Source organism: Carassius carassius, chromosome 46 (assembly GCF_963082965.1).
Source record: "Carassius carassius chromosome 46, fCarCar2.1, whole genome shotgun sequence".
NCBI classification, from domain to species: domain Eukaryota; kingdom Metazoa; phylum Chordata; class Actinopteri; order Cypriniformes; family Cyprinidae; genus Carassius; species Carassius carassius.
Window position 1 is genome coordinate 15,277,858 of NC_081800.1, and position 19,380 is coordinate 15,297,237.

At 38.1% G+C, this 19,380-nt stretch overlaps 1 protein-coding gene across 1 annotated transcript in view; it reads left to right on the plus strand.

Annotated features, from left to right (window-relative positions):
* Nucleotides 1-19,380, plus strand: part of LOC132129020 (agrin-like) — a 268,355-nt gene that overhangs the window by 208,583 nt on the left and 40,392 nt on the right. Inside the window, exons 12-15 of the mRNA XM_059540418.1 lie at nt 12,358-12,500; nt 12,640-12,745; nt 17,965-18,081; nt 18,673-18,837. Of these exons, the coding sequence (XP_059396401.1) occupies nt 12,358-12,500; nt 12,640-12,745; nt 17,965-18,081; nt 18,673-18,837 (531 nt within the window). The remainder of the gene's footprint in view (nt 1-12,357; nt 12,501-12,639; nt 12,746-17,964; nt 18,082-18,672; nt 18,838-19,380) is intronic.

Sequence of the window (19,380 nt, forward strand, 5' to 3'; positions counted from 1 at the left end):
ATGCCAGTTTCCCTTTTTTGCAGAATGCGATATATCCGCTCAACCAATCACAGCGCACCATTCCTTGTGCTCAGATAATAGTAATGGCGGCACTTTGAATACATCCCGCATCCTAGTTTTCCTCATCTTCTTTGTACTTTGTGATCAACAAACAAGGGCTGCACAATAAATCACATGTGATTGCCAGTAAAGCCGGTTCTGTGATTAATAGTACTGGTAAATCTCCATCACATGCTTTCAGATGGAAATTATTCAGATGCATTTAATACACAGAGCTGTAGATAACTTATATGCTGTATCATGTTTATAAGATTAATCACATTCGATTATGAAAGCAATATTATAGTTTAAATAAGATTAGTATTGACCAAGTTCAGAGGCTGTCATATTAAATATAGATTAATTCTTGTTAAAATAACAAAAGTAACTTCAGTCAAGAACAGTGAGCGATTTTGTCTCTTTTTTTTTCCTTCCTTTAACATTAAGGACACCCAGGCCCGGTTTCAGACCAAATCACTGAGGGTGCTTCGGAAAATTGTCAGGGTGCTCACTAATAATATTAATAATAATTTTCAACTGTATGAAAATAGTATCACCAAATAGGCCTTAATTTAAATGATGTGCAATCTAACATAACAGAGTATTTCAATCACTACTGCCTTTTTTGTTCTATTTCGGCAACGAAAAGCTCCGTTCAAACAAAGCCACAGCAGAACTGCTTTGCCTCTCTAAGCAAAATGGCCACTAAATTGGACACAAATGCCCCTACACAAACAAATTACATCTATTACGTGAATATAAAAAAGTGTTCATTTTAGGCACTTTTACAGCGTTATGCATTATAACCAATCACACACAATTCTGTTGAGCTTAGGAATGCTATAGCCAATCAGAGGGGTTCAAATGAGTCTGAAAACTGAAACTCTACAGCTTTGTTAAATGCGCGTGCGTTTTCTGACTGAATTCCGCGAATTCTCAACAACATAGCACATATTTTGTAAGTAAGGGATTCATTTCACAGTGTAGACAGCTTCAGTGATTATAACGATAGTTTTGTTTTTTGAGAGTGTGATAGATCAAAGTAAGTGATAATGCAATATCTGTACATTATTTATTCGCCCTTTGAATAACCGTAGGTAGGAAACGTTATCAATTTCTAATGTTTAAATTAAATGGTAATCACACTAAATACAAATTCAGTCCCATGAAACATATTTTACATGACACCCATGTCTGGTTCTTGCCTAAAAAGACAGGTTTTTGATGTCTGTATTTAATAGATTTGGCTGTTTTAGCCTTACCCTGGAGTTGGTTTGCCATCTGTGCATGAAAGCATGATGAAAATAATATCACAATTTGAAAGATCATGTTTACGCATTAATTTAGCAAATTTGTGTATGTGTGTGCAGCTGTCTGTGTGTTTATTGATGGTGGAAATTAATAGGCTATTAATAATTTTATCTGATGGTGCTTTCGCTTTTGTTTGGGGGTGCTTAGCACCCTCAAGCTCCCCCGTAGAACCATGCCCGAGGACACCGACTGCAGCTGGTAAATTAGGCGTGGTCAATTTAAAACCGTATTTAAGAATGTTTTTGTCCGTTCAAGTGCAAGAAGACACAAAACTCAATTCAGTGTTCACTAGAGGTGGCTCTCTGTGTGCTCGCAGGTGCTGAATTTAGTTCTATCATGTTTTTATGCACTGTAATGTTTAAAAATGGTGAGGTGTATTTGTTCGTTCAAGCGAAGGAAGACACAAAAGAGAACTCAATTCAAGTGTTTGAGCTGTCTCGTGCACACAAAACACAGAATGCGAATACTTAGTTAACTTCTTCACGTTTTATTGTATTTGAATGCTTTAAAATCTCTTGAATGTTTAAATTTGTAAGGCTTAAAAACATGTCCAAATGATAAGCTTTCATGACAACACGCAGCAGTGGCCCATCAACTGTCCTGAGCGTTTATCTTGCTGGTCTCGGGCAGTCGGTTGAAATCATCACCACCTTTCACCCCACTAGCGACGCACCTGAATGTTACACCACTATTCATTGGAAAAATAGCTTTATACTGGAAAAGTTTCACTACTGAAAGTGTAGTCAAGGTAAATATATAAAAAATTGTAGTGTATCCTTCCATTTCTCTGTATAGTCCTGATGTAATCTCACATATGTCATTCCCAGCAGGCTGTTCGGTAGAAAAAATAAAAAATAAAATCACACATTTTCACATATTAAGTCACACAAGTCTCATCAGATGTTTCTTTCCAGCTCTGTAAGCTGTGGAAGAGTTGCTGTTAAAGGCTGCAATGATCTGTGTCTGATCAGTAGATCCTGCCCAGAGGCCAGTGACACCTGCTTTGTCAGTTTATTCTCTAGACTAGTGATTCAACACCACAGCAGCTAAAACATTGCCTTTGTATGTAGAAGAATAGTTATTTGGGTATTAACGTGACGAAATCAGAACCATTTTGTCTATCTTACATTTAGCTTTCAAACACTGCACTCCATTTGTGTGATGCTTGCTATGATTTTGCGGTCATGGGTACAAAATAAAGTGTCAAAGTAAAACATATTCTTAGAGGGGCAAAAGGGGCTGTTTATTTACACAGAGATGGTTTATTCATTTGTTTAGACCTGGCTTCAATACGTATGTTCATCAGTCATAAGAAAGAAATGGCAGTGTTCTCTCACTCTTTTATTTGGAGGTAATGAAAAATGACAGTGTTCCCTATGTCTGGCCGTAAAGGTGAATTTATCACCTGTTTAATTTCACACTCTGCTAGTCTTAAGTCAGCCTCATTGTAGACACAGACAAAGCGATATGAGAAAACCAAGCATCACCTTAGGGCCACGGCCTGCTTTTAATTGAATATACGTTTACTAAATAGGATTATGCATTTGAAATAGCAGCAAATTAGTGTATAAAGCATCAGTACATGCTCCAGATCACCCTGGGGAGGAGAGTTTGGGAGAGGGCAAACAGGAGAGAGTGTGCAATCATCTGTTACACACAAGTATCTTCTCATAAAGAACTTCTGCAGGCTGTCGGGATGCCCTATTGCTCTTTATTTTAGCAGCATTACGATTACTGTAAGCTACTGTCCAGGTCTTTCAGTAATGCCCTGCTACAGGAGACAAATCATAAGTGAACAGAAAACAACAATCTAGGGCTGGGATTTATAGCTTAAAAAAGGTAACTTTTTTTTCCATCAGTACTGATAAAGTGATTTATCTAAAACAGTAAATATTTTATTTTCCCTAATATAACAATACATAGTAATAAGCAATATTTATCTACATTTATTTTAAAATAAAAGTTTTGAATCTAATAATTGAAATGAATCCACCTTTCCAATTCTATTGCCAATTTTACTGCTGAAGTTTAAAGTTTAAGTTTGGTCTTAAAGGAATAGTTTACCCAAAAAATAAATAAATAAAAAATCTGTCACAATTTAATCAACCTTATGTCTTTCCAAACCTGTATCATTTTCTTTCCTCACTGGAGCACAACGACAATATTTTCAGGAAAAACATTTTTTTTTATTTAAATATGAAAGTTTATTTTCTGTTTCTTTAATATTAATGTTCTCAGGATGCTGGCGAGTCTTCTCCAGGCCAGGAGGTGGCTACAATGAAGTAAGCAATGGGTCAGTGATGGGAGTATAAAAATCAGAGGAAGGCTTGGAGGCTAGCAAGCTAGTAGAACAATTCCAAGCAGGAACTGAGCAAATATCAGTATAGCTGACAGGGTTTAGGTGGTCTTCTGAGATGGATGAGTTGATGTGCTTGGGAATTGAACCCTGGTCTACCATGTGAAAGGCAGAGACACAGTCCACTGTACCACACAGGAGAGTCTACCAGTGTGTTCTAGAAGGCATTCTGAGAAGTAATGAGTAGAGAACAAACAGATACAACACAATCCAATTTCCTATATCATCTTCCAATCCCACGTCCAAAACAATTCCACAATCCAAATCCAGAGCAGCAAATTTACTAGTCAGTCAAACTTACTACCTCTTGATAAAGGTTCAGGAAGAAAGAGAAAATTCAGGTTCCAGGCAGGGTAGAGTTCACACAGGCTTCAAGAATCTGATTCAAGAACTGGCTGGAATGTTCACCAATGAGCTGATGAGACAATCTGGCAAGGATGTAAGAGTAAGACTGGCTTATCTAGTTAGTGAGACAGTTGAAACCAATAAGGGTAATTAAAGAGAAGTTACGAGGCCAGGAACAGGAAGCTGGATGTTAGTTGACAAAATAAAAGGTTAACAGACACCAAAACACCATTAGACATAATTTACTTTAAATGGGTTATTAATCAACGTGTCCTTTTTGTGTTCTGCAGAAGAAGAAAAAAATGTGTGTCTGTATATGTGTGTGTGTCTGTATATGTGTGTGTGTGTGTGTGTGTGTGTGTGTGTGTGTGTGTGTGTGTGTGTGTGTGTGTGCGCGCGCGCATGTGGGTGTGTAGGTGTATACCCATAGTTTGAGATACAGAGGTCAGCAACTTGTGATGAATATGAATGTTGACTTTCGAGGGGAGAAATGAAAAAGAGAGTGAGGAAGAGAGAGATAGACAAGGTGTGTGTTTGTATGTGCGCCAAAGTGATGTGTGACATTTAGACGGTGTGTGTGTGTGTGTGTGTGTGTGTGTGTGTGTGTCTTTTCACGGGAGTTATGCATTCACTGTAAGTCACCCTAGCCACCAGCAACAAACTAGCAGTTAAGTCTGAAGGACACTGTCCTCACTGCTCTCCTGCCTGACTTTTTTTCCCCCTGTGTTTTCCCCATATCTCTCTCCTCTCCCCGTCATCTATCTCTTCACTGGCCAGAAAAACCTTTCATCCCTTCATGGTACCATCTGTTTTTTTCTACTGGAGTTATTCTGCGTCTGTTTACCCACTTTGCTTTCACTCTAGCTCACTCTTTATTCCTTCAGCTCTTCGTTTTAATGGGAAATGCATGGCTAAATAGACCCCGCAATACATGATTGAGTTAAAAAGATGGAAAAGGGCTTTGAGGACAGCTGATGTGTACATCTTGGTGTTCGCTAATTGAAAGGTTTGTGTGCGGCACAGGTGGTGGTGACATCAAAGGACCGAAGCTAATTAGTACCCCACCCGTATCCACTCACTCCACCAGGTTTATTTATTCACATTTCTACATTGCATTTTTTTTCTGCTAACACACAACCGAACCGGGAACGTAAATGCTTTCATCTTGTGCTTAGCTTGCACAATTTGGCTTAGGTGGCCCGGAGAGCCTCGTGTATGGAAATGATTGCCGCTTCTGCTCAGTGGTCAGGTTTAGCAGAGTTAGAGTTTAGAAACCTTCATTTAAGCGTGTTGTTTACTGTATCACTGATGAGGGGATGAGAGCATGCGTTGAATCTGTAATGGGTCTTTGCAGTGCAAAACTGCCTTGTGCTACTGTTAGTGACTAAAGGTTCTCAGGGTACCAGCTTTCATATTCAAACGTAAGCAGCACATTTATTTATATACTCAAATTACAGTTTATAGTATTTACACTGTGTGTGTAAGAAGCATAGAGCTGTGTAAAAGAAGCTTTTTTTTAGTGCTGATCTCATTTTTACTGTGCAAAGTGTGCTTGAATAGAAACCTTGGAAAATTAAAAAAAAATGTATCTTTTGCACTCTTTTATGATCAATATAGGCTTTTATGAAGCAACATTATTCAAACTACATGATCCCCTAGAAATTTATAAATTTTAATGTTGCTGATTTTGGTGCTCAAGAAACATTTCTTATTATTATTTGTTAAAAACAGTTGTGCTGCTTAATTTATATATATATATATATATATATATATATATATATATATATATATATATATATATATATATATATATATAGTACAGACCAAAAGTTTGGACACACCTTCTCATTCAAAGAGTTTTCTTTATTTTCATGACTATGAAAATTGTAGATTAACACTGAAGGCATCAAAACTATGAATTAACACATGTGGAATTATATATGGAATTATATACATTAAAAGTGTGAAACAACTGAAAATATGTCATATTCTATGTTCTTCAAAGTAGCCACCTTTTGCTTTGATTACTGCTTTGCACACTCTTGGCATTCTCTTGATGAGCTTCAAGAGGTAGTCACCTGAAATGGTCTTCCAACAGTCTTGAAGGAGTTCCTCGAGAGATGCTTAGCACTTGTTGGCCCTTTTGCCTTCTGTCTGCGGTCCAGCTCACCCCTAAACCATCTCGATTGGGTTCAGGTCCGGTGACTGTGGAGGCCAGGTCATCAGGCGCAGCACCCCATCACTCTCCTTCTTGGTCAAATAGCCCTTGATGCCTTCAGTGTGACTCTACAATTTTCATAGTCATGAAAATAAAGAAAACTCTTTGAATGAGAAGGTGTGTCCAAACTTTTGGTCTGTACTGTATGTATATATATATATATATATATATATATATATATATATATATATATATATATATATATATATATATATATATATATATATATTAGTAGTGGGCATAGATTAATTTTTTTTTATCTAGATTAATCTCACTGTGATACTTGAAATTAAATCTAGAATAAAATTCTGCCGAAGGCATTCAGAATATGTGTGTTACCAAAATTGACAAACAGTAAGTCTTTGAGAAGGGGTTTATCAAGCTAGGTGGTGCATTAGAAAAGGGGCTCATCTCCTGTTTCCAAAATGCATCACAAAGTGCTTGAAAAAGCTGAAAACTAGTTCCAACCTTACGCCTGTTTCACACATACTCTGTCTGCAGTGCGTATGCGTTGCATATTTTTTTACACACCCATGTTAACGTATTCCAGTTGCGTTCCAGGAGCGTTGCGTCTGAAGCAGTGCAGCGATCGTTTATGTACCGAGTAGCGGACTGCAAACGCGTCCTGTGTGAAAGCACATCGAGTCCGTGCTGCACCACATACGTAACGCACACGGACTGCATACACACTGCAGACGGAGTATGTGTGAAACAGGCGTGAGCAGGGCCATAGCTGGGGTCAGCGGGACCCCGCTGAAGGTTGTACCAGTGCGCCCTGTTTGAAATTGTTTAATTTGTATGTTCGTTTATTTTTATTTATTTGTGCTATTTACACAATGTTTAAGTTTTTTTCAAGTTTGTAGGTGTCAAGGTACAGAAACCAAATAATTAAATGTAAAATAGCACTGGATAGTCTTCAATGTAAAAATGAAATATACAATCAAACCTACATTTATTCAGACACCTTCAACATTTCTCACATTATTACAGTTTTGCTATATATATCAAAAATTATATCTGGTGTCTGAATAATTTTTGGTTTGACTGTTAAAACTACAAAGTAATTCAATCAAGAGCAGTGAGTGATTTTCATTTTCATTTTCTTGGATTAACATTACAGCAGCCAGTAGCTAAATTAGGCGCGGTCACTTTATGAGACAATGAACGCATCGAATATAATACACATCCCAATTTTTTCCTCAACTGTTTACTTTCACTTAAGAAATAACTGACAGTTTTTTCGAGCATAATTTCAAAGGTGGATATTTTGACATATTTTGTATGTATTTGTCGGCACAAGAGCAGAAATAAGCAAATTCGATGTTCAAGTGTCTTTAGACGCCTCTCTCTGCATGAGCCCTGAACACCAGAACACCGCGAGTACTGAATTGGGCTCTTTCACATCTTTTTGTTTGTTCAAACTGCGATTTGTATTTGTTTGTTCAGGTGCAGGATGGACTTCGAGGAGAACTTCGCAGAAGAGCTCGCAGAAGAGCTCGGTTTAGTGTTGCTGTCCGTGATACGCGGCTCTCGATCTCTCTCGTGCGCACCGAACACAGCGCACGAGTAACCAGCTACTCTGTTCAGCTTTTCCGTGTCTTGTGTTTGGATGCTTTAATGTTTAAATCGACAAGCGGTAAGGCTTAAAAACACGTGAAAAAGATAAGCTTTTGTGACGATGCGCAGCAGTGGCCCATCAACTGTCCTGAGCATCTTTTTAGGCTGGCCTCAGCCAGTCGGTTATATAAAATATCAAGGTGAAAGTCATCATGGCTTGCTTAGTATAGACCCAGCTCCCAACCCAACTTTGAGAATAGATTAACAGCGATATTTTTTCTCACGTTAACGGCCGATAACGGCCCACCGCTAATATATATGTGTGTGTATATATATATATATATATATATATATATATCATTTTTTTTTTTTTTTTCAGAAAATTATAAAGTGTTCTTTTGTTTAAATGAAATTAATACTTTTATTCAGCATGGGTCCATTAAATTGATCAATGACCGTAAATATATATTTAATAACGTAGCCAAAGATTATTTCAAATTAAAAGGAATATTATAGATCAATAAGTTAATTATTTAAAATATATGTTTTAGTTTGTTTGTTTTTCAACTTTCTATTCATCAAAGAAATTCTTAAAAAAACTCTTATAATTTCAACATTTAACAATTATCCACATTTATCAACAACATTTAAACAATTATCAACATTGAAAATAATAATGATTTCTGAAAGATCGCGTGACACTGAAGACTGGAGTAATGATGCTGAAATTTCAGCTTCGCCATCACAGGAATAAATTACATTTGATGAAAATAAAAAACATTTAATTGTAATAATTAACAATATGTCTGCTTTTCCTCTGTTTTACTGTTAGTTTTTTAATCAAATATATTCAGTCTTGGTATGGATAGAAGGCTTATTTCAAATACTTGAAAAAAATCTTTCAATATCTTAAATATATAATTTTTATTGACGTTATTAAGCATATTTTTTAAAAGTATGCATGGAATGAAACAGATCTTGTGTTTCCCTTCTGCTTCAGGCCGTTAGTAACGGTTTTCTCTGTTTTCTGTGCCTTAATAATAGGCAATTGGTGAAAAAAAGAGAAAGGTTGTAATAATCATAATCAAATGCAACATTCTTTCCCCATGGAGTCTCTTGGCTGATCTTAAAAAGACTCTGCCCTAAGGTATAAATTCAGCTCAGCTCACATTAAGAAAACTACAGAATCTCTTCATCATAGCGTTGGATTGCTAATGCTCTGTAGCAGAAACCTGATGTCTACACAGTGAGTGCGTTTGCTCTCTGTATCACTGTGGCCAGGGCTTCAGGCTTGAGTGCTTTCATTGTTTCCAGGCTGGGGCTAATGAATTGAATGGCCTCCACGAGTATCGACCCTGCAAGGCTGTCAGTGTGGATTTTTGATAAGACGTATCAGTGCAGGCCAACCCCTAGCCTTTACTGTGACTGGCTTCATAATCTGTTTATGGTGATTTTTTATGCTAAATTGGATTTCCACCTATACTCAATCAATTTTCCCATCAGGCTACCCTACCCAGCTTTACATATGAAGAAAAGAGTGTGTTTAACTTGCAATGGAGACATGGGAAAGAGCATCCACAGGCAGTTGGTTTTTCCTCATTAATCAAATGGATCGACATATGGATCCATTTTGTGTTTCCCTTATGTTAATGATATACTGACTGATTAATCGCAAGAGTCTGCAGAGAAAAGACCCAAAAACTATTGTATACAAATAAAATAATAATAATAATAATTTATTTCTGAGATGGTAAGCTGAATTTTCAGCAGACATTACTACTTCATACTTCAGTCACATGATCCTTCAGAAAGCATCTAAATGTGCTTAGATAGATAGATAGTTGTGAATTGCACCAAGTTTTACACTCTTCTCTTATTAGTGCTGTTCGGCAACTTTCATAAAAAATAAAAATAAAAAAAACCCGGTAATGCTCTGTTACAAAGAGGCGTTCTTTATATCTCCAGCAAGTCAGCTTTGTTGACTAATGACCTTTAATTTCTAATTAAATAGGCTAGATAAGGGTGTGTTTAATGAGGCAACTCATCTGAAGAAAACCCCTCATGATTTCCTCACCCATAATCCCCAAAGTTTGGATCCTGGAAAGAATCAAGATTTATCCGTTGGGGTTTCATACAGAGAAACTAAAACTGAACTCGCACCGAGACTAATTGCACCCAACATAATGTAGTGTGATTACTGACGTCGCGCATGATGACTGTGAAACACCCATTCGCATTGATGTCCTGTGTTAGATAATAGATTGTCATTTCATTTCTAATCGACACTTTGCTGGTGGCACACTGGTGTCTTCTTTAATTTATTTCATTAGTAGCTGGGTATTTCCATAGCTGGACATTATCTTGTACTTCCTTTTGTACTTTTGTACTTTGTACTTCCTTCTTGTAAGCCTTTGCTTCAATCTTCATTCCAACGTGAAGAAAATCTCAATATTCGCTGCTCCATATGTGCTGAATGTCTAAATACTTTGTCAAGCACTGTCCTTTAATTCTTGGCAGGAAAAGTTAAAACAAGATGCTTGAGTACCTTGGAATATTTTTTATTTTATTAGAAGACAATCTGCGGCATACTGATATGCAAATATGTGTTTTCATGAGATCCCCAGTGTCTGCGTGTCTTAGTTGTCTTTGCTGTTTGTGACTTCTAAAAAGTACTTATCCACTTTTACACTCAGATCAACGGGTCTCATGTGAGATTGCTTGTTTATCTCCCTGAAATCATTGTTAGTTATTTTATTTGTTATTTTATGTGGTGTGAATTGAGGTTGTGCATCCGTTACAGCTCTTTGTTTGGACAAAGTGGGATCTGCCTTGTGTTTCTTATGAAGAAAACAACTGTGTATGGGGGTTGGTACTGTAAGCAGACAAAATGTCTTGGTACCTCATCATTTTTACATCTAGATTACCTTTACTATCATCTTATGGACATCAAAGTTCATTTTAAAAAGCACTAATAAGTATAATGTTTAGCAATTAGCAAATAAATTGTTTAAACTAGAATTAAAACCATTGCTTTTAGTGTTAGTGTTTAGACAAAATAATATAGAATTTGATATTCACTATTTATTAATTATAAGTTATGAAAATAATTGTTTTATTTTCATTTCTCAAAATAAACATAACCGCTGTTTCATTGTGAAAGCGAAAATACTTAGTTTTGCCTTCCAAAAGAGGACACAACTAGAAATCAGTGGTTAAGTTGTATATACAACACTGTTCTAGAACATTTCAACCCAAATATTCAGATGTGGGCAGCACATTTTATGGAGGATTGTTTCTTGATTTTGGGATAGTATACTTCAATGCTGGCTGTTCTGACTCTCAGTGTGTAAGTACGTTTTCATATGTAAAGGATTTGCCACTGATGATTCAAATGCGAGTTTTGAGCAGTGTAGAGCAGCGGTTCTCAATTTCAGTCCTCGCACCCCCCTGCTCTGCACATTTTGTATGTTTCTTTTATGGCTTCAATGTTTGTTCTATTCGAATGTAAGTGCCCTGTGAAGTGGACATCACAGGATAATCCTCCATGATTCCAGTTTGAAGCAAATGTATATGTTCCATTCAAAGTGCATTGTAGTGTGATTGATGTGAATTTAAATTGTATTTATTTACAGAGGTATATGATGTCACACTTGTCCGTGTGTGAAGACGCTCACTTCTAACGATCTGATTATCTGAATTAGGTGTGTTAACAAAGAGAGACATGTGAAATGTGAAGAGTTGGGGGGCGCAAGGATTGGAATTGAGAACCGCTAGTGTAGAGTAGCGTTTGTCGTTTCTCCAATCACAAATGCAGACATTGTTTTATGTTTTCGTGGCACGATACAACGCAACGCATAAAAACACAGTATTCATTGTAAGTATTCACAGTATTCACAGTAAGTCATTATAATCCGTAATTGTGTCACCACTGGATGCAACAAATGGCTCATTTGTAATGGGTTTTATTGTCTTGTTGCGCCGGTGTTCTGACTGGGACACGCATCACAGTATGGCAAGGGGCGTACCATTTCCGTCACATGCTTAAGGCATTCGACCAATGACAACATACTGGATAGCTGGCCAATCACACCTTGCTTTTCAGACTGATGAGCTTTGTACAAAACGATGCGCTTCAGAAAGGCAGGGCATATAGGAGCAACAATATTGTACAGTATGTAGAAAATAATGTGTTGTTTTAGCCTTAAACTGCATGAACACATTTCATTGCATCAAATACACAAAATAATGTTCCTTTTAGCAACATCATATGACCCCTTTAAGTGAACTAATGAAGACAAAGAATGATTCAAATGGTGAAAAACATCATCCAAAAATTTATTTTTAAAACAAAAATTATGCATCAACAACCTATAAATGGACTAAATAATTTTATCTCACATTTGAAAATGATTGAGTTAAGGGTTTTAGTTAGCTTTAGTATAATGATTGAGTTACTTTAAGAACAGTTCATATAGTACAGAGGTACAGGGTCCTTGAAATAAAAAAAATGTATGTGTGTATGTTCCAACAGACTGCGGATCAGGAGGCTCAGGTTCAGGATCTGAAACCTGCGAGCAGGATCGTTGTCAACGATATGGCGGATCATGGGATGAAGACACAGAAGATGACCGCTGCGTGTGTGACTTCAACTGTCAGATAGTTCCAGAGAGCCCAGTATGTCCATTCATACGCCTCTCACATCGCCAATTCCATTTGAAGACAGTGCCACCCAGGCATTTGACTTGTTAAAATGTGCTCAATTTTGTTGAGTCAATTAATCACAACGGGCTAACCTCTCCATGAATATTTGCAGGTGTGTGGCTCTGATGGGAACACATACACCAGCGAGTGTGAGCTGAAGAGGGCCAGGTGTGAGAATCAAGTGGACTTGCTGCTCCAGAGCCAAGGTCCCTGCCCAGGTATGAGACCACCGTTTCTTTCCTCAAATATTTATGTTTTCCTTAGTTATCTGAAGAATAACACTCCAGGAACTCTGACAGTCACCGCAGCAGAGTACAGTGTTTCTTTGAACTTCAGGGGGGGGCTTGTGTAGTCCAGACCGCAGAGAGAAGAAGAGCGTGGCTCTGTGATCAGAGGAGTGTGAGATTTATTCAGGCTTCAAGCCTAGCTTGACTCCACTTGCGTGCGCACATGCACACTCTTTTCTTTCTGTTCTCTCATCCTTACTCACTTTCTGCACCCCTCATGCTTTATCTATGGTTTTCTCAAACTATGAGTTTTCTGCTGCAGAGCCTCAGAGGCCCTCTAACCAGATCAGTCATGCTCCTTCAGTGGCCATGGAAAATAAATCCATTTGGAGAACTTTCAACCGGTGTGAGGAGCTTTTGGCATCTGCTTCCCATTGGCTCAGATCATTTGAAATCTCATTGGGCCTTGCATTTGATATGCAAGCTGCCGTCTCTCCTCCCCCTATTTCTGCCCCATGCCTTTGAGAGCTGACGGGCCTTCAGAGCACCTTTCTACTTTTTGTTAGTTGGAAATTAGATCTCGGTGACCTCTAGACAACCTTGCAGTCTCCTTGCAGTGAAGATCAGAGGATACTGTAAGCTGCCTCTTGCAATTTGTTGGCTGATTGTGACGTTCGAAGGAAATACACGACTGGGCTGGGCTGGGCAATAAAGCTACTAAAATTTTATACTTCTGCTTTTTTTATGTATTTCAATATTTATGTACTTTATTTTTTGACCACCATCTCTACCAAACAGCCTTTGTGCCCGATTAGTTTGAAAATGTTTTAATGTAAATTTGAAAACCCAGTAAAATCTTGTAATATTTATTTAGATATAGATATTTAATGTATTTGTGTGATTTGATATATAATATTATTTAATTTTCATATTAATGTAAGGGAAACAGGTCAATTTAGCTCAAAGGGAATCATTTAAGATTTTAAAGGGAATTTGAACAGAATCACTCTTTCACGGCTTACTGAGACGCCCTGCGTTTCACTGAACGAGCCGTTTAACATTAAATCTGTGCTGGATATTAATATCCAAAGTATAGTGAAAAAACTATCAATTAGCACAGTAACAAGATCGGCAGTTTAAGACTAACTTTTAAGCACAAAACACAAGATACAGTACTTCTCTTTTCAATATGAATAAGGCTTTTTATTAGGTAAATCTAAAACATATAAACTTATCTAGCACATAAACGCACGCACTCACACATTCACACAAGTTGCAGGAAGATCGAAAGTTAGGGAAAGATGAGTTTAAGAGAATGGAAATGTGGAATCCCAAGTTTACAGCAATACGTGAAATTGCATAGACATGAACAACCATCAATCACTTAATTAACCCTCGCATTGAGTTCCTCAATGAGGTTAAAATTATATTAGATACACCAGTAAGGTCACAGTCTGGATGTAAAATTACTTGCGTCTCCTGTGTAAAGGAAGTCCCCTTTGTTGTCATTGAAAGGGGTTTCCCGATGTCGCTGATTGGCTGGAAGTTCAGTAGTTGCTGAAGTGACGTCTTGGGAAGCCCGTGGTTGGGTGTTGGCTGAAGACGCAGAGTTGTGTGGCTGGCTGTAGTTGAACGGGCACTCGAGGTCACACACGGCGTTACAAAACTTAACTCAGAACACAAAACTCTCAAACGGAAAAGAAAAGAAATAAAGTTTGACGAGACTAGTTGGTGTTTCTTCTCATCGTGGCTAAGGAGCAGCAGGCGTGCAGGCCAAAGCACGCTGGAACTGCGCTCAAAGAACAGTGATGACTAACAGCATGGCTAAAAGCTAAAGCTAAGAAGCAAAGCTAAAAGCAAACTAAAAGCAGGCATGACTAATAGCAGAAGCTAAACGCATAGCTAAAAACTAAAAGCAGAATTTTATGGTGTCCTGAGTATTTAAACTGTTCTGTTGGCCACACCTCAAATGTTGTCTTGACCAATCAGATATTTTCTTGGCTCGGGGGTATCATAAATCATATGTTATCTTATCAAGCACATGGTCCGAATTTTCCCACTCTTGCAGGGTCTAATTTTGGACATGATTCCTATAACAAGAATATGATACATTTGACAAATAACTGATGGTCATGACTGTTTCAAACAAGCAGATTCAAGCACATACATATGAAACATGAATATGTATCCTTAAGCTATCCAATAGTTATTATAAGGCATACACAATAAGTGATTATAAACATGATAGTCAAATGTGGGTTACATATAAATGAATATGGAGTGAAGCGATGGACTGATATTCATTTATAAGTCTTTTTGAGTTCATTTTCTTCCATATATATATATGTAGGTAGAAAAGACAGTTTTCTGTGCCATTATCTGACAAAGATTTCTGTGGAGACCAGAGGTTCAAAGCCCCCCCCCCCCCCCCCCCCCTTAGGAATTTCAGTCTGGTACTGCTAGATGGGGGAAGTCAAAGGATCTTGTGTAGTACTCTCATGGGTTTACACGTGATGTCCGGCGTTGCCTATCACTTACAAACAACAAATTTGACAATCTCTTCTCCGAATTGAAATTGTCAATAATTGTTCTAGTGGTGTTAATGTTGAAAGCTGTTCTGTGAAAGAGTTGGTTGGTTGGTTAGGTTATCTTGCTTGGGACTTGTGGCACAGAATGTTTTATGACTTCCTGTTGCCTTACTGAGGAATTCGGCTCGTGTTTCAGCCACAGTCCTAATCGACTCCTTAATTTGTCTGATTCGAGTCAGATCCGCTACATTAACATTTACCATTTTGATTGAAGACTCAAAACAACTAGTCTTATTTTAATATTATTTATTTACTATTATAGTATTTAGGAATATTTAGGATTAGTTTTTATATGTTCAGTTTTCCTTTTCATTTTAGTTTTATTTTGTATTCTTCTTCCACTTTTAGTAATTCTAAAGTTATTTTATGTCATTATTTTTTTATCTTTATCTTATTGTCTTTTTAAATAAATTTTTCATCTAATATTTATATTTTATATAGTTTTTATTTCCAGTGAACACAAATGTTTTTTTATAGTTTCAGGTTGAAGATTTAGGGCCCTATTTTAACGATCTGAAACGCAAGTGTCAAAACGCGAAGCGCAAGTAACTTTGTGGGCGGGTCTCGGCGCTGTTGCTATTTTCCCGGCGGGATAAATGGCTCTTGCGCCCGGCGCAAATCTAAAATGGGTTGGTCTGAAGTAGCTTCATTATTCATAGGTGTGGTTTGGGCGTAACGTGAAATAAACCAATCAGAGCGTCATCCAACATTCCCTTTAAAACAGGTGCGCAAGTTCCATGGAGTCGATTTTTTTTTTCCTGGTTCTTGACGGACAAAACAATTTGTCAGATGTCCTTATATACATATATGTATTGCCACTATTGGGCAAACAGGTCTGATCCTTAATTACTAAAATTAGCCTGAATAATTTGTAAGCTAGATTTATGCCTATTTTTTCACATCTTCGTGGCACACTACAATGATTTCCGTCATCTCATGTGTTAATCTTTTTTATTGTAACAATTTATGATTTGCAAAAATAACTGTTGCATCTGTGTAGATTACATGAGCAAAGTGTATGCGCGTTGTGCACGCTATACATTATGGTCAAGCATGCGCCCTTAAAATAGCATAATGAACAACGCGCCACTGCTTTAGACTAGGTTTTTTCTGGTCAGTGGCGCAATTGTTTAATGGAACAGCAAAATAGCACCAGGGATTGTTTGCGCCGGAACACGCCTCCTTTTTTGCGCTGAACCGCCCAGGGAGCGCAAGTTCATTCACTAGTTTAGCAACGTGCTTCTGTGGAGGGAAAAGCGCGCTTTGCGCGGGTGCAAAATAGGAATGACACATGCGTCGGTGTACAAAGTCAATTGCGCTGGGTGCAAGATAGGGCCCTTAATGAATTTTATTCATCTCTCATAAGTTCTAAGACAAGTATTTATCGTAACTAATTAAATGATTTAAATCAGCATCAAAAGCATGAAAATATATGATATATATTCAATATATCATCCAGTCCTAATATTCAGACGTTCCTTTTTAGTCTCCATTTCAATATAATGGGGTGTGATGACATTGTTATGGAGAAAAAAAACATTACAATTTCTGTAGGAAATAGTTTGGTAGGAGATCTTCACTCTGTCTATGCCATAACCATCACCAATAATCTACGATACTTTAGTAAAAATAAACATCTATGCTGACCGGTCTCTCTTTTAGCAGCACCTTTTTGGTATCAGAAAGGATTGTGGTGTAGAACAAACTACTGTAGAAAGATGATGGTGAAGAATCGCAGTGAGACGAGAAGAAAGGATCAAATTAAAAGTACTTTGGTCATAATGGACTCAGTGTGGAGAGAAGTTTAATGAGGTTTGGACAAAACCTATGTCTGGAGCCACAAGATGCTATGAAAGGCACGGTGACACATCACTATTATATCCTGGGACGTGTCCGCTCATGCCGACTGTCCCCTGATTTACGACAGCCTAGTCCTCCTAACTCCAAACTCGAAACCACAAACCTGCCACCTCACAGTCATTCAGTTCAATGGCCTGGAGAAGAAGCACTCTAAAAGAACAAATGTGGAAAGACTGGGGAAAAATTGACAACACAGATAAAACAAATAGGTATCTGACATCTGCCTCCGGCACAATGTTATAGTTAAACACTGCAACAAACTTCCTCCGTATGTGAGCCGGGAGCGCTAAATTAGTGTAATTAGCTTAGCGCTAGAGTGGACTGACATCAGCACGTCCTGATTTGCGCTCTTGTGCATTTGTGTCCATAAACCCGGAGTCCATAAATCTTTGTTTGACATTGCGGCGAAGGTGTAAATGGCGCTTTCTGAGACGAGAACAAATGGAGAAAACAGGCCCCTGAGAATATGTCAAATGTCACCCTCCAGACATTCGACGAGAGGTCTATTGTTTGTTTTCACGGCTGGTAATAGCATCATTTTTTCCTAATTTTGAATTGGTGTCAGGAATTGTAAATAGAATTGTTATCTGGCAGCCAGATGCAGGCTCTCCCACCTCTGCTCCTTAAGCGATTCTTCTTGTGTCGTGGTAAATTGCATTTCAGCTTGGATTGTTCTGTTTAATTTGTCTTAAGAACGCTGTGAATCTCAAAATGTCTCTCTCTCCCCCACCCACTCCTGTTTTCTCTGTATCTTCTCTCTAGCTATCACATCAGCTCCAACAGAGCTCATTGCCTCCCAGCACTGTAACGAAACTGTTTACGGATGTTGCAAAGACAGCAAGACCGCTGCCCTGGGTGTTGGACTGGCTGGGTGTCCTAGTACGTATAACCATCATTAATCCTGTTTGTAGAATTCTTAAACACTGTCAAACGATAAAACGTAGGAATATGAACAATCTAACATGAGAGGAGAGTACAGGTTATAGGCTCATGAATATTAATAAGATGACATACAATTAGTAGAAGATTTGCTGAAGTAAATAAAAATGTACTAGCCATTAGAAACTGGGCAGTAGTTCATCTTATCCACTGCCGAATCGACCGGTTGGCAGAGGTCTTTGCTTGATCCTGACAAATTTTTGTCTTCACGATGCGGCCAATCAAAACAAAACTCTTGAACTATAAGCATACATTTTCTTCATAATAAACAGAACAAGATATTTATGTTTAATTATCCAAAATGCGAATGGATGAACTTTTACTTTTGAAAGTTGAAAGGTCTAGTATTAAACTTCTGGCCAATTCTAAACGCTTATTTTCTTTTAATGGCCAGTAACAGATAAATGGACAATGTGCTGATGCACTTTGTAACCCAGACCACAATCTAATCTCATAAATTCAAAATATCAAATCCACTGGTTGAGTATATATTATAGATTGTGTACCCTATAAACCTTTCTTTTTCTTTAGGTGTGTGTCAGTGTAACCATTACGGCTCATATGGAGGCACCTGTGACCCGTCCACCAACCAGTGTTCGTGTAAACCCGGGGTCGGGGGACTCAAGTGTGACCGCTGCGAACCCGGATTCTGGAACTTCCGAGGCATTGTTACAGAAGACATGAGTGGCTGCACACGTAAGCATCCCACTCTTCTCTCTTTCCTGGTGATTTGCTTTTGGGACATTTTCTGTTAAATGTGTTAAATGTTCCGTTCTAATCCGAAATCCGAAGTGACAGCCTACTAGTTTAACGTGCGCTCTCCTTCCGGCCTCAAATGTGATTTCTGTCAAAACAAGAGTTTTGAGTTAAGCCTCCGAGCCACTGATGGTAATGGAAACTGCGAAAGAGTGCAACGTGGCTTGACCTGTAAGTTCTGCCTACAGACCAGTAATGCTCTGACACATGCATTTGTGTGTTTTTATGCCGCTACAAAGACGAGGATAGAAAAACAAGAGCGATTGAAACAGTTTGTGCTCTGTCCCAGGGGTCCTCGGAGCATTAGCACATTCTGTACCCACGTTTGTTCTCACCCCAGGGCTTCTTGACCCTGCTTTGAACTCCACCAAGCTGTGGTCATTGACACAGAGCAAGAGCTATTGCTGCAGCTGTGGGGTCACAGATTGGAGCAGCTTCAGATTGCCTGCATGTATTTGGCGGATGTGTGGATGTTTTTTGTCA